The 25,060-nt window shown below is 52.0% G+C and overlaps 1 protein-coding gene across 1 annotated transcript; it reads left to right on the top strand.

Moving 5' to 3' along the window:
• The first annotated feature begins 1,008 nt into the window (after positions 1 to 1,008).
• On the top strand, positions 1,009 to 22,057 carry GGT7 (gamma-glutamyltransferase 7). Its single transcript, XM_086474763.1, has 15 exons — positions 1,009 to 1,195; positions 4,371 to 4,597; positions 5,976 to 6,127; positions 7,122 to 7,236; positions 7,781 to 7,848; positions 8,498 to 8,571; positions 11,093 to 11,286; positions 13,595 to 13,682; positions 14,412 to 14,539; positions 16,788 to 16,876; positions 17,667 to 17,819; positions 18,354 to 18,471; positions 19,160 to 19,297; positions 20,293 to 20,392; positions 21,894 to 22,057. Exons 1-15 carry the CDS (start codon positions 1,009 to 1,011, stop codon positions 22,055 to 22,057), a joined length of 1,995 nt encoding a protein of 664 aa, XP_086330889.1.
• The last annotated feature ends 3,003 nt before the right edge of the window (positions 22,058 to 25,060 follow it).

The following is a 25,060-nucleotide window of genomic DNA, read 5'->3' as shown; positions in this document are numbered from 1 at the left end:
TCATACAATACCTATTCAATTTCATCCTCTCGATGATTGGTTCTTCTTCTCTCGCTTCTGATGTAAATTAGTGCGCAGCCTCTGTCGCAGTCTTCTATTGTTCCCTTGTGAGTAGGGGGTGTAATTTGGGTAGGTGGTCCGTGAGTCGGAGGTCTCGACCACTCCTCGAATTGACCATGTTTGGTCAAGGAACATGTCCTTGGCTCGCAGGCTCTTGGCTCGTACCTGCTTTGGTCATGATTCAAAGATTATACACAATGGGTACCATCATAAATCCTGTCTTGCAGACATCTTGGACTACAGCATACTGTCCTTGTTTGTAACCACTAAGAGATTATTGGTTAATGAATACCTTAGGTCTGGACTTTATAGAGGTGTTTTAGCAGCATTGGCAATACAGATTTTATTTTATATTTGATCATTTATTCCATTTGAGACTTACTTTCCCAAAATAATCATTAGTCTCTCCTACTAATATTCACTAATCAGAATTCTTGATATTCAAATCAAGATGGGAAAAGTAAGGGGACTTCCAAGCAGTATCCTAAAATCCTAAATCTGGTGATTTCTGCAACAGTCTGAGGGGGCCAGGGCCGATCCACCCCTCGGCTCTAACTAGGGGGCGAAGGGGGAGCTCAGACCCGCAGAGCTTCACCCGGCTGGAGCCCAGACCAGCGCAGCCCTTCTCCTCCGCCCCGAGCCACGCTGCGCCCGATCCCCCCGGGCCCCCCGCACCCGGCTGCCCCGCTCCAGCGCTAGGGCTGGGGGCGAGCGCCCGCAACCGGGACAGGCTCCGCCGGGCGCCGCGGAGGAGAGCGAGCCCCGGGCTGCGCACCCGGGCTGGCCCCGGCCTCCGGGCTGGCCCCGGCCTCCGCCCTGTGCAGCCCCCGGCCTGCAGCCCCCGCCACCGGCCGCTCCCCGCCAGGGCCCCGCCGCGGGGAGGAGCCGCGAGGCCTCCCCGCCGGGCCCGGCCCGGCTCGGCCCCTTCCGGCGGCGGCGGCGGCGGCGATGGCGGTGCCGGTGCCGGCGGAGGCGGGGGGAGGCCGGCAGCGGGCCCTGGCCGCCGGCTCGCCCGTGGACTACATGAGCATCACCAGCTTCCCACGGCTGCCCGAGGAGGAGGCGGGCGGCGCGGCCGAGGGCGGCCTCCGCGCCCGGAAGGAGGAGGACGCGTTCCTGGGCGAGCAGGACACGGGTGAGGGGCGGCGGCCGAGCCCGCCCGCGGCCCCGCATGTCCCCGGCCCCCGCCGACCCCCGGCCCCCCTCGGGCCCCCGCTCCGCCCGCGGCCCCGAGCCCGCCAGGCCCAGGGGGCCCCTCAGGCCGGCGCCCCCGCTCGCTCTCCAAACCGCCCTCCCCGGCGCTGCTCGGCCGCGGCCGGGCCGAGGGGTTCCCTCTCCCTGGCCCCCCCAGGCAGGGAGCGGGGGCTCGCCGGGCTTCCGCGGCCTCGTGTTCCCCGGCCCCTCGTTTACGTTGCGGGGACGTGCCGGGAGCCGCGGGCACAGAAGGTAGCCAGAGATCCCAGGGGTTTGGCACGGAGCTAGCGATCCCTCCTGCAGGTGCGTGGCTGGAATAAAGTCAGGTGGTCCTTGAGCCTTGGGAAAACCCTTTGCCTGTTTTTAATGGGTTGCTTCTTTCTCCATAGTTCAGAGAAACAGTTTTTCTCCCCCATGTCACGTTTCTCCAAGCAACATTGCCCTTCACACCCGGGGCTGCTTCATAGCCTGCAGGGGGGCCTCTGCCCCATCGACCCCCAAACCCCGACACTCATGTTTGCCCCTTGTCCTCTGCCTGGTCCTGCTGTGAGTGCTGGGTGAAGCTCCCATTGCCCCTTCTCATCCCGTGCCGTCCTGCGCTGTCAGGACAAAGGCGGCGCGTGCAGGTTGGCAGGAATGGCTCTTCCAAAAGCACGAGGCCTCTCGTTTCGCACGCGGAGCACGAGCAGAGCTTGGTGCAGTTTTGGCTGTGCCGGCACCCCGCCGGGTGCGGCGTCTCAAGTCTCCCTGGGTGCCCGCGCGTGGGGTGGCTGGAGGAGCTGCTGCTCCCCTGCCGCATGGAAACATCCGACACTGCGTGCGTGTTGCAAAAGCCGGTTGTGCTCCTCCGTGCCACGTTACCTGCCGGACCACACCTTTGATTTCTGCCGCCCAGAAGATCTCATCAAAAGGAGGAGGCCCCCTGTTGGGCTGGTGGTGCTGGGGACAGACCCTCCAAAGGTCCCACATTGCAGTGCCTGCCAGAGCCCGCGAGCGGCTCCAGTCACTGCTGTCCCCTCTGCAGTGGCCCCAGGGCTGAGGTGGCCCTTGTTCCCCAAAGCGCTGGTTCCCCCATGGAGCCACGTCTCCTTCACGGCCCCCACGTGGGGCCCTCCGAGTAGGGTTTGGTGGCTTCTCTTTCAAGCGTGGACGTTGGTGGTGGGACGAGCACCTGTGCATTGGCCTCACAGGCTGCTCCTTGCCCTCTGTGCTCCTAGCTGCCCCCTTCCAGCCGCTCCTGTCCCCAAACCATGGCCCTGCTGTTCCCATGCAGCACCAGTGTCACAGAGACTAAGTGACTTGCCCAAGGCTGTGTGGGTTGTCTGTGGCAGAGAACAAAGGGACTTCTGTGTGGGTGGGAGAGGCCGCCCTGGAGAGCCATGGCCTGTCTTTTCCCGCGGTGGCTCCTTGGATGTTCATGTCCCCTTGTGCTGGCCTGGCCTGTTGCCAGTGCTACAGGAGCAGAGCAGAGGGACACCATCATGGAGGGCTTGGGTGGAGGAGCCCAGCTCACTCCTCACTGTTTCCCCACTGGTGGGGCTGGTGCCCCATTGCGGGGTGCCAGGAGCTGTGTGTGACATTCCCTCCCCAATGGCATCCCCAGCCAGGCCAGTCATGGCCCCCGCTGGAGGTACCCCAGCCTATCGCCCACCCCCCCGCCAGGCCTCCCACGCTGCCCACACGCTGCAGACCCAGCTTGCTCCCACCAGACGTGGGGTGAGGGGCTCTGTGTGTGCCCAGAGGCGCAGGCTGGGAAAGCTGAGCCTTTCCCAGTCACCCTCCTAAATCGTCGAAGCATGAATGAGATTAAATTCACTCTGAGGGGATTCCCTGGCTGCAGAGGGTTTGCTCCTGGTTGCGGCATCACTGAAATTGAAACGAACTCCCTGCCTGGCCCCAGGAAAGCTGCACCCAGGAGGTCTTTTGAGTATCATGGCAAGGACAAGGCTGGCAGTCCCCAGGGAGATGCTGCCTGCCAGAGCAGAAGGAGAGGCATGGTGGGGTGATGGGGACTCGGGGTTTCCTCCTTGCTTCCTTCTCCCTTACCCCAAACCTGGGAAACATCCCCTATGTGGAGGGACAAGCTTCTCATCTTGTCTTTTCCACTCGGTGCTCCGTCCCATCGTGGATGTGCAGGGCACTGCAGTCCCTGCTGGCTCTTCGCAGCCCCCTCCCCCCAATTCATCCAGGAGCCCTGGATGATGCCCTGAGCCGTTTGGTGCCCAGCAGGGACCAGCATGTTCCCACGGCTGCACCAGCAGCTCTGTGTGCCCGGGCAGCGCCCGTACACAGGCAGGGCACGCTCAGCCGGCGTCCTCTCTGCCGCAAAGGCAGCAGCTGTGACACAAGCAGAGATTCAAGACATTTTTCAGAGCAAAAGGGACTTTTTCATCCTGCTGAGTGTTGTTTGCTGTCTGGCGATTGCCCAGCAAAACCCTGCCCCATTGCATTTGCCACCTCGGAGCTGGGCGTTCAGCGAGCGGCTGGATTCCACGGAGGGCCTCATCAGCCGGAGGAAGCAAGAAATGAAAGCAGAGCCTTTCCTGCCGTCCGAGCGGGTGGACGCACCGAGGCCCTCTGGTTTGCAGGTTTGCTCCTCTTTGCCCTCACTTTGCCACGCTTCTGTAGAGGCATTTCCTGTGCCCAGGCCACGTGTTTCGCTTCGCTTCTGTTTTGCTCAGGTGCTTTAGCTGAAGCATAGCTTCAAATAAGGCTGCTGGATTTTTTAATATCTTAATTTCCTCTTCTTCAGTCCTGCTGCATTTCAGAGACCTGTTTGCAGGTCAGTGCTGTGTTCAGAACCCCTCCAAACGGAGCAGTAGCTGTGGGCCCATCACTGAAGACTGATGAATGGACTGAAATGGAGCAAAATTCAGGTTTTTTGGCCCCTCTTAATCTCCAGGGAAGTCAGTTTGGAATAACTAGAGCTAAAGGAAGGGATCAGTAAAATGACCTAAAGCAGCATCTGAGCCAGGAAGTCTCTCGAGAGCGGGGATCAACAGGGAAGATAATAGCCTTGCTGGAAGGGGCACGGTGTTAGGGCTGGGTAAACACTGCAATAAGAGCCCCGTGTTGCTCAATAACTAACACTTGTTTCCTCCCCGCTGCCCACAAAGACCCAGACTCCTTCCTGAAGTCTGCGCGGCTCCAGCGCCTACCCTCGTCCTCATCAGAGATGGGAAGCCAGGACGTGTCCCCTCTCCAGGAGACCAGCAAGGACCCTTTTTCTGGAGACTGCAGCTGCCGGCAGGATGGGCTGACCGTCATCATCACCGCCTGTCTGACCTTCGCCACAGGGGTCACAGTGGCCCTGATCATGCAGATCTATTTTGGGGACCCTCAGGTAAGATGAAATGGTGGCTTTGCAGTCAGGCTTTAGCTCCGAAAGTAGGAGAACTTTCCTCCTTGCCAGCAGTTTAGCAGGGTACGTGCTGGTGACTGCTGGCTGGTGTCAGTGAGAACCTGGGTGCTCCCTCTACGATTCCACCCCAAATTGTCTCGAACCTTTTTCCCACGGCTGGGGGTTGTGCTCAGAGAGGTGAGCTGGGCTCTCAGCGCCTGCCCCGCGGCTGGGGTGTGGGTGGCTGTGTCGGGCAGGCGTGGGGGTGCTGCTGGGGGGAAATGGGCAGCCCTGCTGCTGTGTCCCCAGCTGTGGTTTGAGCCAGCTGTGAATGCTTTCAGAAAGCAATCCTCAATTAAGCAGTAGGCATCTTTCGTACATCTCCATTTGGAGAAAGTTTTATGGATCTGTGTGCCCAGGATCACTCCTGGAAGGATCTGTCCAGGACCAAGCAGGGCTGAAAACAGAGCTGAACCTCCTGCTAATCTGTCCAACAGACCAGTGCTAAATTGCAGAGCAAAGGAGCACAGCCATGGGGTCATACCTTCCTGCAGAACATCTCCTGCCAAGTATTGCAGCCTGAGAAGGGCCAAGGGGCAGCCAGTAGCCATCATCATCATCTTCATCTGCCGCCTGGCAGGGCAGAGCTGCCTGCAAGTCCACATGAAAGGGATTTGCTTTTTTGAACTGCATTGCTCTCTCACTGGCATGCCAAGCACAGCCACTGGGAGTGGAGTGGCTTGGCCCCGCGGCTGGCTGGGGCGCGGCGCCGGAGGGAGGCTGTGCAACGCAGCCCCTTGCGTGGCACCGCTGGGGGGGCCAGTCCTGCCTGCCAGCCCGCCATGGCCCTTCCGTCTTCGCACTTCCCAAGGCCACTCTGGCACATGCTGAGATGCTGCAATTTGTAGCATAGGGTTAAAATGAACCTTTTGAAACGTCCTGTGACTGCATTAGCACTGCTGGCACCGGGGAAGGATGACAACATTCATCCCCCTGGGGGGGATGCTGCATTCTTTGCTGCTATATTCCCATTTCCAGGGACCGCGTTGCCGCAGCGCAGTGACAGCACACTGTCGCCCATTGTTCTTGAGGATTAGTCTGACCCTGCTCTGGGGCTGTGAGGGTGAGATGTAGCCCAGCAGATTAGCATGTCTGCTGTTGAAAGCCGGCTGAGCTGATGGCCACAGCGACATGCAGAGTGGCCACAGGTGCCCTGGTGCAGGGACGTGCCAAGGGATGTATTACTCCCACCACATTTGGAGGCACCTGATCAACCGCAGCCTTGGCACTGGCCTCAGCCTTCAGGTCCCACAGAGCTGGGTGAAGATCTGGGCAGCCCCAGCACCCCTCCTCAGGCACAACCGCTCTCCTCTTCTGGCAGATCTTTCACCGTGGCGCTGTGGTCACGGACGCTGCCCGCTGCACAGCGCTGGGCATAGAGGTGCTCAACAAGCAGGGCTCCTCGGTAGATGCAGCCATCGCCTCGGCCCTCTGCGCCGGAGTCGTCAACCCACACACGTCGGGGATCGGTGGGTAAGTGTTGATCACCCATCCCTGTGCTGTCATCTGTGGTTGTCCTCAAGCAGGTGGTTTTTCCCACCAGCTGAGACGAGCCTTCATGGTAGCCCGAGTCTCAGTGCATGGTACCAGGTCTCTGACTTCTGGTGGTGGATGTGTCCATGTCTGCACCGAGATGATGCTGAGAGACAGAGACCCCCAGGGAGGGAAAAGTTGTGTCTGCCATACTGGCTGCCAGGAAAGTCCAAGCCTCAGGCTCAAGAGGGTTGAAAAAGTGACCACAGGCTGCCGAGCCCCTCTGTGAGTGTGCCAGGAGCGTGCAACGCCCTGGGCTCGGTCCCAACGCTTTCAGAGGTTGAGTGCTTCCCTCCATAAGCTCTGCTCCTGCAACAGGAGACTAAGGTCTGAGCCTGGCTCCGGGCAGCAGCCAGGAGAGGCATGGCAGCGAGGGGTGGCCTCCTCCCAGCCCTCGTCCCCAGCGTGGCATCCACATGAGCCGGTCCCCAGGGTGGCATCCACGTGAGCCAGTGCTCTCAGCTCTGCGGGAGGTCTCAGGAAGGTTACATAAAACGCTGCCACCTGATAGCTTCTCCGGGCTGTGACGCTGATTGCCGTTGTAAGCAAAACCCCTGTTTCGTTGCAAAACTGTTCGGATTAGAAAGAAAATCCCAGTTAGTCCCAGCCTGGCAGTGGAACAGAGCCAGTGGCCCTCTGGCCAGGCTGGCAGGGCCTGACCAAGCCTCACTGCAGGCTCAGCATGGGGACTGCCTGCATCCCACACCGGCCCTGGCTTGGTTGACCTGAACTGCTCTCTGGGGAAGCGCAGCACTGTTCCCCTGCACTGCTGGCCAGCCCTGGGTCACTTCTGAGGCTGGTGACCTGCCACGATGGCCCTGTCATGCCGGGACTGGCCCTGGCCCCAGTGGCACCCACATTTTCATTTTGGCTTTACGGCAGCGGCTGTTGCAGGGACAGCTGGTGCCGTGCCGTGACGCCCATCTCGCTGCAGGGGTGGGGTGATGCTGGTCCATGACATCCGGAAGAACAGGAGCTGGGTGATCGACTTCCGCGAGGTGGCTCCCCTGGATGTGCCACTGGAGCAGGACCTGCAGAAGGACACCAAGGTGAGGACCAGTGTCCCACAGCCGACCCCTCCAAGGCTACAGCTGGCTGATGTCTCTGTCTCTCCTCTGCCTGCAGCTCTTGGGCCAAGGGGGAGGAGATGCCCAGAGAGGTGACAGGAGGCCTTTCCCACCATGGGAGATCACAGGCCCTACAACATGGGAAGTCCAGGGAAAATACTTCTTTGGCAGCTCCAAAATGCCTGGAGCCTGCAGGGCTTGGGGAGTAAAGAGCCATGTCCCTCTGGCAGTGGGGAGCCGGGAGAACAGGAGCCCCAGGAAGGAGCACAATCCTGTGTCACTCTGCTGAGTTATTTCTCCTGACCAAACTGGGTTGAGACCAGGATTGAATTTGCCTCTTTCCTTCAAAAAAAATTTATTCCCTAATTTAGTGTATTGCTTCAGACCTCTTCTCCTCTCCTAAAGACCATGCAGACACTTCCCATGTGAACATGGATTGCATCTCCTTGACTTGCAGTTGGGGACCATGTCCCATGTCCTCATGGGAAGGAGACTACTATTCCTTTTTGTCCTCCCTATTTTACAGCCAGGTCTGCTCGTGGGGGTGCCAGGCATGATACAAGGAATGCACCAGGCGCACCAGTTACACGGGAGGTAAGACACGAGGCTGGCACAGGCAGGCTGTGCCCTGGGGTCCCCGCGGGGGAGCTGGGAGCACATGAGCCCTCGCCATCAGACCATGTTCTCAGCCACCAGTCAAAACCACTAGCTAAGGGGTACTTGGAGTCTCGTTTTGAAAAATATGCTCATTTTTTGGTACTTCATTTAACGAAAGAAAGAATTCAGCTTGGTCAGGTTTTCTGCAAAGTGAAATTTTGGCTAACGAGGGACAATAAACATTCTCTTAGCAATAGGCACAGAACATTTTCATGCATGTCTGTGTATTTTCATTCTCTCTTTAGCTGGACCCTAAGAAGCATAGCTGTCCTTGATGGCCTGTTGGGACAGGGAGAGAGGGGTCTGAATGACTTGCTCAAGGCTGGAGCCTGGCTTGATATTTTGCTCCAGAGATGCCCCTTCCTCTGTCCTTGCACTGACACTCTGCTGCCCATCATGGAGCACTGAGATGGTCCTGATAAAAAGAAACAACCCACTGAAAGCTCAGTGCTCCTTTTGACCACCACTAGCCCAACAGCCTGGTCTTTCAGGAGCCCCCTGACCACAGAACCAAGGCCTGCGCTTGCTCCCCACCACCCTGCACCCCTCCAAAGCACATTTCTCTTTGTCCTTTCTCCTTTGGCAGACTCCTGTGGTCCGAGCTGCTGGGCCTCGTGGCCAGTGTCGCCCAGGATGGGTTTAATGTCACACATGATTTGGGTGAGTACCTGATGGGTAGCCAAGGGTGTCTGCTCAGCATGGAGGAGCACACTGGCCACTGCACTTTGGGTTCGAGGCAGCCGGGGATGTAGATGGTTATTCATGTGAAATTAAGGCTCTCTGGACCTGGAGATGGATGGTGTTGGGAGCTGAGCAACGCGTGAGCTACGGTCTGCGAGGGGAGAGTGCGGTGGCAGCAAAACAAGCCCTTTCCCAGGGCTGGTCAGGGACAGGTCAGAGCAGCCCATGCTGGGCGGCTGCCCAGGGCCAGTCAGGGAAGGGTGCTGGGGTTTCTTTGGGTTTCCTTCCCAGCTCTAGTGAATGCATGATCTAGCCTCTCTCTAGTTTTGAACTAGAGCAAGAGGCAGTAGCAAGTCTAGCAAGTTTTAGGCACAAGAACAGGCCATCCCCATGTGCTGTAAGATGGCCCAGTGACAAAGAAGACCAGCCTGGCTGAATAGGGAGATTTGGCTTAAAAATCAGGGAAAAAAGGCGAGTCTATGGCCTCTGGAAGAAGGGGCAGACCACTCATAATAAGTACAAGAATGTTGTTAGGTTATGCAGGGAGGCAATTAGAAGGTCCAAAGCCCAGCTAGAAGTTAATCTGGCTTTGGAGGTAAAGGGCAACAAGAAAAGTTTCTATAAATACATTAACAACAAAAGAAAGACCAGGGAGAGCCTCCATTCTCTACTACATCCAGGAGGTAATATGGTAATAAGAGAAGAGGATAAGGCTGAGGTGCTTAATGCCTTCTTTGCCTCAGTCTTTAGTAATAGGAACACTTGTACTGGGGAAAGTCAGTCCTGAAGGCAAGAGACAGGGGCCAGGAACAAAATGTGTCCCCCCGAGTCCAGGAGGAGAAGGTCAGTGACCGGCTGCTCCACATTGACGTGCATAAATCTGTGGGGCTGGATGGGGGACAACCTAGAGTGCTGAGAGAACTGGCAGGGGTGCTCACCAAGCCACTGTCCATCATTTATCAGCAGTCCTGGCTGACTGGGGAGGTCCCAGCAGATTGGAAGTCAGCCAATATAACACCCATATATAAGAAGGGACGGAAGGATGATCCAGGAAATTACAGGCCTGTCAGTTTGACTTCAGTGCCAGGGAAGCTGATGGAGCAGATCATCCTGAGTTCCATTATGCAGCACAGGCAGGACAACCAGGTGATCAGGCCCAGTCAGCACGAGTTTATGAAAGGCCGGTCCTGTTTAACAAACCTGATCGCTCTCTATGACAGGGTGACCCGCTCGTTGGATGAGGGAAAGGCTGTGGATGTCATCTCCCTCGACTTTAGCGAGGCATTTGGCGCTGTTCCCCACAGTGTTCTCCTAGAGAAACTGTCTGCTCTTGGCTTGGAGCGGCGTACGCTTTGCTGGGTGAGAAACTGGTTGGACGGCCGAGCCCAGAGAGTTGTGGTCAATGGAGTTAAGTCCAGCTGACAGCTGGTCATGAGCGGTGTCCCCCAGGGCTCAGTACTGGGGCCACTCCTGTTTCACATCTTTATCAACGATTTGGACGAGGGGATGGAGTGCACCCTCAGTAAGTCTGCAGGTGACACCAAGCTGGGTGGAAGTGTCCATCTGCTTGAGCGCAGGGAAGCTCTACAGAGGGATCTGGACAGGCTGGATTGCTGAGCCAAGGCCAACTGGATGAGCTTCAACAAGGCCAAGTGCCAGGTCCTGCACTTCAGCCACAACAACCCCCAGCAGCTCCAGGCTCGGGGAGGGGTGGCTGGAGAGCTGCCGGGCAAAGAGGGACCTGGGGGTGTTGATTGACAGCCGGCTGAACATGAGCCAGCAGTGTGCCCAGGTGGCCAAGAAGGCCAACAGCATCCTGGCCTGTGTCAGGAATGGTGCTGTCAGCAGGAGCAAGGATGTGATTGTGCCCCTGTACTGGGCACTGGTGAGGCCGCACCTCAAGTGCTGTGTCCAGTTTTGGGCCCGTCTCTACAAGAAGGACACTGAGGCGCTGGAGGGGGTCCAGAGGCGGGCTACCAAGCTAGGAAAGGACTTGGAGCATGTCTCTCATGAGGAACGGCTGAGGGCTCTGGGGCTGTTCAGCCTCAAGAAGAGGAGGCTGAGGGGACACCTTATCGCTCTCTACAGCTACGTGAAAGGAGGTTGTAGCGAGGCGGGGGTCGGTCTGTTCTCCCTAGTAACAAGCGACGGTACAAGGGGAAATGGCCTCAAGCTGCACCAGGGGAGGTTCAGGCTGGAGATTAAGAAGAATTTCTTTACTGAAAGGGTTGTCAGGCATTGGAACAGCCTGGCCGGGGAGGTGGTGGAGTCACCATCCCTGGAGGTGTTTAAGAGATGGGTAGGTGTTGTACTTAGGGACATGGTTTAGGGGTGTTGGTAGAGCAAGGACAAAGGTTGGACTCGATGATCTTGAAGGTCTCTTCTAACCCAAACTGTTCTAAGTCTCCCAACATCCCCGTCAGGCGCACAGTGACTCCAGGTCCCCTGCACGTTCCTGCACGCTGGCTTTTCTGGATGTCCTTCCCCTTCTCGCCCACAGCCAAAGCCGTAAGTGAACTGAAAGACCTGAACTACTCTGACAAATTTCGGGAGATCTTCCTGCCGGATGGCCAGCCCTTGCTGCCTGGCATGTTCGTCAGGCGCCTGGACCTTGCGGCTGTCCTGGAGCTGGTGGGGGCAGAAGGGGTCTCAGCTTTCTACAGTGGAAACTTGACCCAGGAGATCATCTCTGAGGTGAGCCCTATCTGTCCCTGTCTGCCCCAGACCACACAGCACAGCCCAGGCTGGGGGTGCCACCAGCCACGTCACCTGCTTAAGGTGGCAACCTGGAGATGAGCCATAGCCAAGTCTCAGCACAGTGATGGGGACAAATGTGTGGAGCCTCCTTTTTCTTTCCTGTCCCTGTCACTGCAGTGGTGTAAGTGACAACAGGTCACTTCCACAGCCTGTAGAAGTGAAACCTCCATTTCCTCTATAACCAGGATAGACTGTTTTTTCAAAGGAAAAATAAATCTGAATTTCAAGACCCGCTCTGGGCTGTTAGTACTAGTGACATTTTCCCCATAATGAGAGGTGCCCCACTGTTGACAAGCAAATTATTGTTGTTAATGGGACTGTAAGATACAGACTCCAGGAAGATGGTTTAAAAATAAAACTGTGATCGTTGTGAGGAGAGGATCAGACAGGCTTGGTCCCACTTAGGGACCCCTAGTTTAACTCCTGCTGTTAGAGGTACTCTGGAAAAGTAGCAAGAACAAACAAAGTAATTGTTCTGGTAAAAAAAAACAAAGCAACTTTTATACCTGTGTAGCTGTAGTCAGAGTGGTTGGTGGCACCATTTTTCCCTGTCACCATGGTTCAAGTGATGCACCTTCAACATGTCGTCAGTAATCTGGAATGGGTTCATTCAGCTCAAGCCTTAGACATTTGCGAGCTCTGTGTTTGGAGATCTTCTCCTATGGTTCACCTGGACCACAGCAGAGGTGGAGAATGAGGAACAGGAAAAGTCCCAAGCTTGTGGTGCGTCTCCACAGCTAAACCCTGCTTTATCACCCTGTTCCCTTGACCTGAGGGCTGCCACAGGGAAGCACAAACTCACTATGGAGGAGCAAGGCCCAGGGTTGCAATACCAAAGACCCTGGCAAGCTCCAGGACCAAGTGCAGAACTCCAGCTCTGGTTGCAGAGCAGAGCACAGTGCTGGATTCCCACAGTGTTTATTGTTCCAGCAAAGGGAAGGCATCAATGTGGTGAGATCAAGTAAAGCTACAAAACACACTACCCTTTGTTTCCTTTCCCTGGTGGGAAGGCACAGGTGCAAAATGTTCCCTCTGGGGAATTTGAGATGGTGTCTGCAGTGTGTGGCTGACCAGGGCTTCTCCCATTTCTGTGCCATCAGGCTCCTCCTGCCCCTCTCCCCACTGCTTCGCCCGGGCTTTCCGCTGGCCTAGCTCCAGGGAGCCAGCTCCTGGCACAGGGACCTGCCTGCTCACCTCAGCCATTGGGTGCAACCTGGCCTGTTCTCTGGGACTGCTTTGGGAAGGGGACAGGGATCCCAAGTAGGGGATAGAGCTTTTGCAGCTTTGGAGTGGTTTGACATGCTACCCCCCACAACATTAGCTTTCCTGCTCCAGTGATTCATCCATTTCTGCCAGAGAGTGAGTTTTCTTGCCAACTTAGCTGACTAGTTTGGAAATCAGAGCATGCACGGGTTACTTGTTCTTGCCCATTTTTGAATGGGAATCCAGAGGACTCATAGCAGCAGTTCACCGGAGCAGAACCTCTCGCCAGGTTGTGGGGCTTCTCCTGGGTAGACGGAAAGAGTTGGCTCATGAGCACAGTAGCACCTGTATGCTGACCGAGAGTATTACCTACTTCAGGGGATTTTAAGATCAGCAGAGTGCAGCTATGATGGTCCTACCTCATGTCCATCATGACTCAACCACAGAAGACCTGCAGTGGAGGGAATTACCCATCTTTACTGTGTTCATGAAAATTACCCAGCCCAGTAAATTGTACCTCTAAGAGAGTCTTACAGAAAGACCAAGGGTACAGCAGACCCACTATCACCTGAAATAATTAAAAACAGGGTGAGAATTATATGCTAAAGATCTCTAGTGATGGTGACCTGCTACAACCAGGTACCTTCTTTCCTGGATCTATAAATACCTTTTATCCTGGCAGTATTCAAAGGGTTCATAACCTTTAACATACCCGTGCTTGCCACCCAGGGGAGAAACGGCTGTGAGGCAGTGCCAGTCCCCATCCTCACTGATAGGCAGAATGGCTTCAGAGCAGCCATGGGGTGGGTGAGCTTATGGAGGTGAGCTGCAGAGCCTTCCAGCGGTGGTGAATGATGAGCCAGGCCACCAAGGCCAGGAAAGCAGAGTTTTTCAGGGCATCCTGAGGTACCTGGCGCTTGGCTCGGGAATCCCAATGGTATTTGTTTGACAGTGTGATGTCTGTTTGCCTGGGCCAGCATGAGGAACACAGAAAGCCTTGACCCAGCTTTCTCAGTGTGCTCTGCTTCGCTCTCCTACGCAGGTCCACAGCTATGGAGGAGTCTTGGTGGAAGAAGACTTCAGCAACTACAGTGTCACGGTCGAGAGTCCCATCCACACAGTCTATCGAGGTAAACACCTGGCCCACTGCCATGCAACTCCAGGTAAAAGTTTGCTTCACCTGGCAAGAGGTGGCGACCGTATTTAACAAGAGTTGAAGTCAAAGCTGTGCCCTCAAAGCTGCAGAAAAGCCCTCCAGGGAGTTTCCTGCTATTGCCTACCAACAGTGGCAGTTCAGGAAGTTTTCAGCACTGAAATGGGCCTGGGTTTTCCTTGATAGTGACTGACAGTATTTTGATGATTTTAGAGTGTAAAGATGCAACTTGATCACATATTGATGCAATGTCTAGATACAAGCCGGACCATAGGCTAGCGCCTGCCTCTGAAGACAGTTCCCAAAGGTGATCTACAAGGGAGGAAAACTTGCTTTATGCAAGAACTTTCTAGAAAGTCATTCTTTTCTAGAAATCCCTGTATTTACTCTCCTTATAGCTGTAATTGTTGCAAACCCATTTTATCTCTGTTCTTCCATACTGCAGTCCAGAAACCAACCATCCAACCAACAAGAACTGAATGTCAGATGTAAAAAAAGCATCCCTATTTGGGCTTCCTTCATCCATCATAAAGAAACAGAAAGATTTGGGAAAGATTCCCAAAACAGGAATGTTTGGGGAAATCCTTTTCAAATCATGTTGTTTCCTCTCAAACCCTGTCCTCAAGGACGCTAGCTTGTGGCAAAGTATTATAACCAGACAGTATCTGACAATCGCAGCTTCACTCCTCTCTTCTTCCCTGCACAGGTCATCTGGTTTTCAGTCCCCCACCTCCACATGCAGGTCCTGCACTGATCACAGCACTGAACATCCTTGAGGGCTTTAACATCACAAGTCAAGTGTCCAGGGGGAATATCTTGCACTGGATGGCAGAGGTAAGAGGAGGTTCAACATTTGGCTGAATTTCTTCTGCTGCTCGAGAGTAACTAATTTATTCCTTGGTTGTACAAAAATGTTTGTAGGTAATTCCCAGAGGAGCATGAGCAAATAGACTGCTAAGGTGTAAATCTGAGCTGTGCTGCTGCCTCAGGTAGGTGCGGATGCTGGACACTCCTGCTCAGCTGAGCTCTTCCTTGCTTAGGCAGACCTTTTTCAGAACAAACTGTGGCTTTCACCCATCTCTTGTGTGCAATCATCTCTTCAGAATGACCCCACAGCAGCTGAGGGTGGTCCCGTCTATTTCCTTCACCTCTTATGCTGCAACGGCCCTGGCCATAGCAGAGCACTGCTGGGGCACTACAAGGAGAGTCAGCAATGTGATGCTGCAAGCAAACACCTATACGTGACAACGACAAGGAAAACTGAGCCAACACTTTATATATTTTTTTAAATCTTTACATTTTAGCCCACCTCATGATCTCAGTGGTCCAGATCATGACTTTTGCAATATTTAGGGCTGTCAGCCCTACCAAAACATTGCAGCTTCCCAGGAAGTCAAGCAAGTGCTCCGTTTTCTGCTCTGTAAGCAGTTATGTTCTTAGATGCTTAACAGATCCACAGCTGGGTTTTACAAGTTGGGAGTTTTAAGCAAGGATGTAACCACATCCTTGTAGCAGACAGGACAGTGGGCACTTGGAAGTTATTGCCACTCAGCAAAAATGTGACAGCTGGAGGTGTTACATGCTGCTAGGCCTGTGCAGAGGCAGAGAAGTTTGACTCACCTAAGTTATTTTTGAGCTCTTTTCAGAAATCTTTAGATGAATCTATTTGCTCTGCATTTGCGCCGGGCCAAGAGTTTCACCCATCGGTTATCATGTCTGAGCTGAGGAACAGCAACCTCCAGATAAAGGGCAGTCACTTCAGAAGATGTGTAACCCTGATTACTTGGGATCACACTGCTGAACACATGACTGAGATTCAGTGTCCAGCCCTGGGACAGCCATGACCGAGATGCCTTTAACCTGTCCCTGTGGGGTGGACGTGGTCTGCTTATTTCAGTGGAGCTCTTCCTTGGCCACCAAGCCTCTTGTACATCCTCCATATGGTATGGTGGTCCAGGAGGCTGTTTCATGGAAATGCCACCTTCTCCAGAAGTTAATCATGTTCTACACTGTACATCAGAAAATAAATGATGACCCTTCAGGAGAAGTTGTTGATGTGTGGCGTATATCAAAACAGAAGTCACATTTGTTTGGCTACCTGCAGGGTAATGTACTGTCTCGAATGAGAATGACGTGACGTGCAAGCTGAAAATCTAGTGCATTTCTGCCAGGCACGAACTGCCTTGATTGAAGAGCACATTTCTTCTTGTGGCCATCCTCTGGCTATGCACTGTAAAACCAAGGCTGGATAAACTGTGTCTTTTGAAATTGCATCTTTCCATTTTTCACGGACTGCAGGCTTAGGCAGGATTCTGCATATATGAGAAACCAGATCCTTTCCTTTTTTTACATCTTCCTTCCCTTAAGTGTGCTGGGACTAACACTTTCTGTTCAAACACTTTGTATTACTTACAACTAAGAACATGAGGAGCTGCTGGTGAGCAGAACAGCTCGTTTCTGCTCAGCAATGGTGCTGTGCCATGGAGCTGCTGTTCAGAGGCAATGGCAAGCCCAGGACCCCCTGTCCCACTGGGGTTCAGTATGATCTCTGCTGTGGTGACCACTCAGGAATGGAAATAGAAAATAAGTGGCATGCTGGTGACCCTGTCTGCCAGCTGGCAATGCAGCTGAACCACTGAGCTGGGCTGAGCCAGCTGGTCAGCTCCTGCCACGCATGTTCCACCTTGTACAAATGCTGCTGGATATGCTTGGCTCCCCCAGCACACAGTTTGCCCAGCCAAACTGGTGCCGCTCAGTCCCCATACCCACATGTGGCAGCCCTTTGCACTGAGGTGTTCCCAGGACCAGGCTTTTAGATGTTTTTCTTCATAGGCCTTAGCCAACATGCCAGGAGATCACATACCTCTTCCTGTTTGGAGTATCAAGTTATATTTCCAGGGCCACCTAAATGTTTTTATTTTCTTTCTTTTCTTTCTTTTCTTTCTTTCTTCCTTCCTTCCTTTCTTTCTTCCTCCCTCCCTCCCTCCCTCCCTCCCTTCCTTCCTCTCTCCCTCCCTTCCTTCCTCCCCCCCTCCCTCCCTCCCTTCCTTCCCTCCCTTCCTTTCTTTCATTTCCAATTTAGACATTAAAAATAGCCCTGAGTCTAACTAGCAACCTGGGAGACCCATCTGATGATGTGTCCATCACTCGCACTGCAGAAGACATGATGAGGTAGGTCTGAGGCTGACAGGCACGGTGGCAGTTGCAGGATATGTGGTTTGGATGTTGTTCCTGGATGCACTCTTTTCAGTGCACAGAGAAACCTGAGGCTTTTCTACCTCTGTTTTACTGAGGAAAGGTCAGTCCTCGAGTGTCCTCCTAGGGCTCACTCATCCACAACGATCTCAGCTGCTAATACCATGGGGCTCCGGGGATGGGTCATGGCATGTCCTCACACAGAGATTTCCTGGAGCCAGCTTGATCTTGAGGGTTCCTCCCACTTTCTCACCCCTCTGAATATTCCTTCTCAGCAGGTCGGACAAATGGCCATCCACATGGTCATGACCACACGTGCAGTTCCTGGCTCTCCCTTCCCCACCATCAGGCTCGGTGCCTTTGCAGTACACCCAGACGTGCGGGAGAGGCCAGGCCTGGGGTTTCAGCCCAACCTCCCACCTCAGAGCCAGGTTTAGCCACGGTTGGTGGCCAGAGCCAGACCTGACTTGCCCTCCTCCTGGAGGACTGGCATTCAGCTGGGCGGTGTCACCCCTTGTCCATTGGGGGTGAGTTTACCACTGTAGACAGAGCCTGGGAGGTCCGTGGTGTGGCCTGTCTGTGTGGACTGAGCCGTCTTGTCTCCTTCCATTGGGTGAACCGCAGGAGCTTCCTGTCCTCAGTGCCAGCCCCCTCAGGGAGACACTGTCAGTAGCTGTGCAAGATACACCCCCACAGAGAGACCAAGAGACGTTCGGCTTCCTAGGCTCATGGCTTGCTTTCCTCTTTCCCTCCCTCGTTGCTGAAGTAAATCAGAAGCCAATTCCCTGCGCCAGCTGATTAATGACTCCCAGTCCTTCTCATCTGATCTCCGTGTGCCTCACTTCTCTGTGGAAAGCGGACCTGCTGCTAGTCAGGTCCTTGTCATGGGCCCCGATGACTTCATTGTTGCGGTTGTGAGGTAAAGGATTTGCTTCTTCCCTCCATAATGTGATCAGAGAGTGGGAACGGGGAGAAGAAAGCAGGTTCAGCCGGACAGGGTGGGACTAGACGTGGAGCAGCTGTGCTGCTCTGTCCCAGTCAGTCCTGCCACAGGAGAAATAGGGAAGACAGGGTGGAGATGTGTGAGCTGGTGCTGCTCTGCCCTGTGCAATCCTACAGCTCTCTCACAGTGAAACATGTCTGGATTGGCCTAAATCTGCTCCCTGGAGAAGAAGTGATGGCCAAATTTGAGGACTGATGGGGACGTGAAGACAGATCCATCACCTAGAGGGTAATTCTTAAACACAGGGAGGGACAGAGCTGCTGTCGCCCACGTGGTTACTGCTCCAAAGTACCTGGAGACTTTCACTGCTCACATCTAACCAGCACTAAAGAACTACCAAAGAGTCTCTGTCAAGCCAAGATGGGACAGCAAATCTGAGCCCTGAAAGTCTTGAGGTGTACAAAAATCTCTGGGAGGATTTTGACAAGATTTCTTCGTGTTTCTTTTCAGTTCTTTGAATCGTCCCTTTGGCAGTGGAATAATAACACCCTCTGGAGTCCTCCTGAACAGCCAGATGTTGGACTTCTCCTGGCAAAATAAAACAATGAACCACTCCATTCCCAGGCCGGTAATGAATGACATGACAAATTCTTTATTGGAACTGTCGGTACCATTTTTTTCAATTTTATTCTCATCTCCACAACAGGGAGGCTATTTAATGCCTTATTAATAACTGTAAGACAACAGTCTGTAGAAAGCTCCTATTTTTTCATTATATGAGCCACTGAAACAGGGTAAACAGAAGGCTTCATGCATATGAGTTCTTATAATGCAGTTTTATGAAACGAGACTGCCCATCTCAGCTGTGTATTTTCCCTCCAGTCCAGGTGCACTTTAAAGCAACCATCCTCTGTGGACTTGAATTAAGGACTCTCCACTGCTCTGGAGGTTTAAAAGTAACAGAGAGCAGAAAGTAATCTTCAAGTCTTAGAAAGAAACAGCTATAGACCAGTACTGCTGGCTTCCAGTGCTGCCTTGTTTCTTCTTGCCATGTATTGTAAAACCATTCCACTTTGCTGGGTTGCTGCTTTAGAAGTGGGTGAATGGCTCCGTACAGCTTCTGTAAGAGAGCGCCACGGTGTGAAACGGGACAGATCCAGTCAACATCAGAGCACACTGTCATAGCAGTGAGGGTGTCAGCCTTGTGAAACTACACAAGTGCAATTGCTGGCTGCAGCATAAAGAGTAACCTGAGCACCAGCAAAGCTTTAGTCAGCTCGTTGAAATTTTTTGGTGTGTCTTTTCTTCAACTGCAGCAAAATCTCATTCAGCCTCGGAAACGGCCCCTGTCTTTCCTGTTGCCCACCATCGTGAGGCCGTCCGAGGGGCTGTGCGGGACGTACCTATGTCTGGGAGCTAACAATGGGGACAAAGCCTTGAGCAGCATCGTTCAGGTCAGTGCTGTGTCCGGGCACCCACCTCTCAGAGCAGCTGTTGAGCTCAATGCTGAGCAGAGACCCCTCCTGCAGGACAGGCTTTCCCTTCCTACTGTTCCAAGCTGTGTTGAAACTGGGGGGCCACAGGATTACCAGTTCAGTCTTTGATGTCACTAGTTCCACGCATTTGGTTTTTCAAATCTCTAAGAGCTACTGGTTTACTTCTCTTGCACCTTTCCTGGTGGCACTGCTCATAATTATAGAGGAAAAGCATCTTGGAAAAATATATAATGGCTTTGTGTCATTTTAATACCTCTTCAAAGCTTGTCTTAAGGATCATTAGGGAAAAAAAGGAGCATTTTGTATTCAGAGAATAGCAGGAGACTAGGAGCCCTTTAGCCCTTTTCCCTGTGAAAAGTTCCTTTTTAGTGCATTCCCGACTGGATTCCTTCCTGCTCAGCACTTGCTATAAATTGGGCAGCTCCTCCTAATGTGTGATTCGTAATGAGGTGAAGTACTTGCCAACAGCTTGATTGCATGCACGGTAGCGATGGATTGCTAAAAAGAAAGGCACCACAAGAACGGCTCCCATTTTCCTTACCTGTTGGAAGGCATTATTCAAAGCAAAACTAAAGCCGACCATTGCTTCCTAATGCTTTGTTTGGAGAAGTCACGTGCTGAGCTTTTGGCTGTAACAAACACGTATTTAGTGATTACATCATGTTTCAGATGCACAACTCTCCTAATTTAGCAGGAACTATGTGACAAAAAGCTCATGCAATCCTGAAAAGGTACTGCTTTTCCACCAACAACGTACAGGCCATATTTCAAGGGCCTCTTTGTATGTGCAGAACTCTGCATTAGTTCATGTAGTTTGGTAAACGGTTCAAAATCTTCTTTGCCTGCTCCATCTGCAGAAGTTGGATCCACCAATTAGTGGGGTGCTCGGGAAGTTGGCTTCTCCTGTTCTCATTACTTTATTTTATTATTGAGGCTCTTTCATTCTCTTGCAGGTTTTGGTGAATGTTTTAACATTTAACAAGAATCTGAGTGAAAGTTTGTCACTTGGCCGGCTGCACCCACAGCTTCAGTCCAACACCTTGCAGGTTGACAGTGAGTATGGACACTGGGTGTGGGGCAGCCTACAAATCTAGCGGGTTTAGAAAAGGAGCAGGGTTTTCTCAGCACACTGCTGTGGAAGTGCGACAGCCCAGTGCACAGCTCACCGTGTTCTAGGGTCCCCAGTGGGTGTGGAGGGTTTTGGGGAAGCCAAAAAGCAGCAAGCTAGCTTCTTCAAAGCTTGGAGCCCTTGCTGAGCCATGCCCTTTCCCTCTTGTCTTGGGAATGCTCCCTGGCCTCACCAACACCACCTGTCCAAACTCTTTCAGGTGCTTCTCCCCAACCCTCTCTGTTCCAGCTCACCTCCTGGTAGCAGCCTTGTCCTGCCCTTAAATGATGCCAAAATAAACAAGGTTGCAACCACAGCTCCACCCAGACAGGTCCTGAAAGCTAGCAGATCTTCCTACACCTTATTACCACTGCCATAAATGATATTCTTTCACTTTCCAGTCCATGTCCCTTAACTCCACCAGCTGGGGAGAAGACGTGTCTTATGGCAAGGCTTGTACCTTGACAGTGCTGCAATGCGGCATCAGTGCTGCTAGAGACTGTACTGCCAGCTCTTCTCCTTGTTGTTACCAGTCTTGGTCTATTTGGTGTTTTTCACAAAGCCTTATGCCTTACCAGAGTGAACGATAAGTGAAATTTGGTTCTCATTTCACAAAATTAGCTGAAGTTGCTGGGCCTTCCCATCTCAGAGGAAAATCTAAAAATGTCTGTCGAGTGTGACCTGCAGACTTGGAAACTAGAATGCAAGAACCTCGAAAGGTCCTAATTTGTGGGTTTGGACATTTGTCATCAACAAGATATATGTTAAGACACATCTGCAATGTATATACCTTAAATAACTGTGAGGTTTCTGTGTGCCTGCTCAGTTTGTCCAGCTGTATCCCCAGCTTTGTACCCTCAGGCACTTCTGTTCATAAACAAGTTAAAAAACCCTCAAATAAACAAAAGCAGAAGAGCAAGCAACCTAAGGTAGATGGCTGGACGACTAAGAAATATGAGAAGGGAAGGATGGAAGGCTTGTCACAAAGTTTGTCATTTGGCGACTTGTTTTGAGCTGCCTTGCATCTTGTTTTGACTAATAACTGTTAATACTATTATTTGTAACTAAGCTCTTAAGAGCAAGGACTGCCTCACGTTCTGTGAGAAGAGTAACTACAATAGGTGCCAACAACGTATTTTCCCATTTTTCCAAAGAGGAGGATCTTTCCACATCTTTAAATGGTCTTCTGGATCCTCTCATTTCCCCCACCACACAGAGCGCTGCCCAGCTCTGAACAGCCTTTGCTGCTGCGAGCTGAAAGACTGCTCCTCGGAGCGGTGAGTGCTGGTCCTCCCTGGCTGCTGGGCTCGCCCGAGCTGGGACACCTTCTGGAGAGGCTGCAGGCAGTTTTCTTCACGCTGCAGATCCCAACAGGGTTAGAACAAAGCTTTGCATCAAAGGCAACAGTGGTTTCAGTTACAAACTCCTCTTTTAAAATCCCTACAGGTGAGTTTCCTGAAGAAGATATTGCATTTCTTGTAGCCAGGGGCCATCAAGTGGATAAAGTCAAAGTGGTCTCCCTCGTTCATGGGGCCAGGAGAACCAATAGTTTCATCATTGGCCTGAAGGACCCCAGGAGCATGGATGCTGCCGGAGCCACAATATTGTAGCACCTCCCAGATGACTTGTTGAGGCTTAGACCAACCAACCCAACCGATGTGCATGTTCTGAAACGGCCCCGTCTCCATCCCCAGGGCGGGAGCCTCACGTACACACTGCTGAGTGGACTTTCTGCTTTCCCCACCCAGGATGACACCAGAGGGGTTAGCAGCACCAACATCCAGTGCTCTGACTTTTTTCCTTTTCTTTCGAAATTATTTGAATTGCAAGCAGCCCAGTCCTTGTAACAGCAATGCAGGGAACACACTTTTCTTTTGGCAGAGTCTACTAATAATTTCAGTTTTTTCAAAAGCCCAGTTCTAGCCAGCATCTGAATTTTAGTGAGCAGGAACATCAGCAAAGGGAAAAACAGGTGATGGTGATGCTGTCATCTTCATCTCCCTGTCTTTTCCAAGTTCGTCCTTTGCCTCTTGTGTAAGCCAGTAATCAGTACAGAGGCTGTACTGTGTAGTGTTTGTAGGTGCCCGTAGCTGGAATATCAGGGAGTCCTTTCACGCTCTGTATGGGTCAGCTGGTTTTTACCAGCATGCAGCCTCCTGTGTTAGTTCCTTTTCTCACACCACTACATCCCTTGAATTTCGGGAGTAAATATTTTGAATCGAGTCACTGTGTAGACTCACTGGCAGTCCGATTTTGTAACCGGAGTGATGGTTTTCAACTTCTTAACAACTTGTGCACCCCCCAGCAGTTTTCTTACAGAAGTAAATTTAAGCTTAGTGGTAATGGGCTTAATTTTCTTAGATGCATTTTGGAGATATCTTAACAGTACTCCACAGACTTGTAAAAATCCACAGACCACGGACTGAAAACCACATGGAGAGTGTTTAGGTAGGTTCAGGGCTTTCCTTGCACAGCCTTATCTCAGTCTGCTGAGCCTGAACCGTGTAATCCCTACAGAGAGGCTTGGGATTTTCTGCTTACTAAATTCAGGCTTGTACTTCAGCTCTGTATTTTGATACTGGTGGCTCTATTAGAAAAGCTGAAGAGAGTGAGAGAAAAGGTACAAACCAAACCAAACACTACTGAGATAATTTTCTGCCCACAGCACGTAGTGCAAAATATGAGAATACTTCTGCATTTCTTGTCTGAAACGGAGTGAAGAAATAATACCACATCTGAGAGCTGCAGCACTTCATTTAACCCACAGTTGGACATTTCCTGCTCTTTTTAATAGCAAGTTAGACAGGGACACCTGGCACAAAAAAAATCTGGAATTTGATCATTTTCCACTGTCTAAACTTTGATAATTTCCTTCATGGTGCAAATGCATCTATGGCCACTGTACATATTATATATGTATGTCTGCTGACGGTTGTCTTGATCTTTCATTTGATGATTCCACCAGTCACCCCCAACCTTCCTCCTGAGGGACCCCATAACACCCATCTGTTTGTAACGCACCTTCTAACACTCATTGCCATTTGACTCGGGGAGCGTGCGGGTCGTTTTGGGTGGTCAGGGCGCTATGGCAGATAATCGGACTAATCGTTCCTGCCACCTGCCAGCTGAGGATCTCAAAGCATCTTACGTGAAGCCTTGCACGTTGCGCCGGGGAAGGAGAGAGATGCTTTTATGCTCCACTGAAGCGCAGCCACCCATGAGAAGAGCACAGCAGGTACCTAGCAGATGGGAACATCGATGGTATTTTCTGTTACAAACACGTCAGTGGCCTCAGATGAGAGATGGGGGAAGTACAGCGTTGTCTTTGGGATGTTGTCTTCTGCGCCACCACACTGCCCATAGGGCAAGAAGAGACTTTCTTCACCATAGGGACATCAGATCTATTTAGTTATTTTTCTGTCATCAGCACTAGAGTTGGTCGCTGCCCGAAGTTGGAGCGTTCATAAAATTTCACGTGTCTTGGAGCAGACCTCTTCAGGTTTCACGGGCGGGAAGGGTGCAGTTTTGTGCGTTGAACCCCACTGGTGGAAATTTGAGGTTTTCTGGTGTGGTACAGCAGTGATCTATCTATGCCTCGGGCACAGAGGTTTACTGTGCATAGCTGCAAAATAAGTGGTCAAGTCATCGTTGCTTCAGTACTTTGCATGGAATGTGACAAAGCACTTTGAAAGATAAAATTCCTCCTTATTAACTGAACTCACCAACTCACTTCTGATGCTGGAAACTGTGTATTCATTTTGGAGTTAAAGACTCTGGCCTCGATTCAAAAGGGCACTTACACGCCCCGAGATACAATTACACAGCAATTATTCAGAATCTTAAAGCATGTTCCTAAGGGCTCTGCTGGATCATGGCCTATGTTGGAAAAAAGAAAAATTTCAAAATAACTGGAAGATGGGACTTAGGCCCCTGGGTCCTGGCTAAGAGAAGTAAAGATGTTTTGCATTATTTTCAATTCTCTCTGTTTAAAAACGGCATCATTATAGCACAGATGTATTCGATATGGAAACCTTTAATCTGCTAATTGGCCCAGTGTCTCTGATACTTTGAGTCCCTCTGTTGTGATGAGACCTGATGAATTTAGTGTGAGAAATACCTGATGTTTCCTTCTGCACAGGTGAGATAGATGTCGTGAAATAAAGGGCCCTATTCTGGAGATGTGTGTGTGCAGAGTAACCGCATTGATTTCCACACAGCTATTGCAGACGTCTGACAGCTCTGAAGCAGAATTTGTCCTGAAGCTTTTACATGAAAGTGTCAGTGAGGAGCTCAGACCACAAAATATAAAGTCGACGAGGAAAACAATAAAGAAAATTTTTAAAGGAACAAAATAAACCCAAACAAAATAAAGAAAAAAAAAAAAAAAGATGCCTTTGCCAAACCTGACTGTTATGATCTGGAACGTGATCGGCTTGTCTCTGCTCACATCTGCATTGCTTTCCATCAATGTATACTGGTTTTCACACCAGAACAAGCTGGAGACAGGCTCTGCTGCTCAGCGCTAACTCAGTTTATCCGTATTTCTCAGAAAGGTTTGATGCCATTCAGGAGCACAGCTAACAAGCAGTGCTTTGCTAGCTTTGGGTACCGCT

This window comes from Leptosomus discolor, chromosome 17 (assembly GCF_034619465.1).
Source record: "Leptosomus discolor isolate bLepDis1 chromosome 17, bLepDis1.hap2, whole genome shotgun sequence".
Taxonomy (NCBI): Eukaryota; Metazoa; Chordata; class Aves; order Leptosomiformes; family Leptosomidae; genus Leptosomus; species Leptosomus discolor.
The sequence above is the reverse complement of the archived record's forward strand: the minus strand, read 5'-3'. Positions and strand labels throughout refer to the sequence as shown.

Bases quoted from the DNA above. Each gene is read 5' to 3' on its own strand.
- GGT7 (XM_086474763.1), top strand. From the start codon at position 1,009: ATGGCGGTGCCGGTGCCGGCGGAGGCGGGGGGAGGCCGGCAGCGGGCC. The intron at 7,237-7,780 runs GTGAGGACCAGT...CCTATTTTACAG, and splicing joins ACCTGCAGAAGGACACCAAG to CCAGGTCTGCTCGTGGGGGT. The intron at 20,393-21,893 runs GTGAGTATGGAC...AAATCCCTACAG, and splicing joins CAACACCTTGCAGGTTGACA to GTGAGTTTCCTGAAGAAGAT.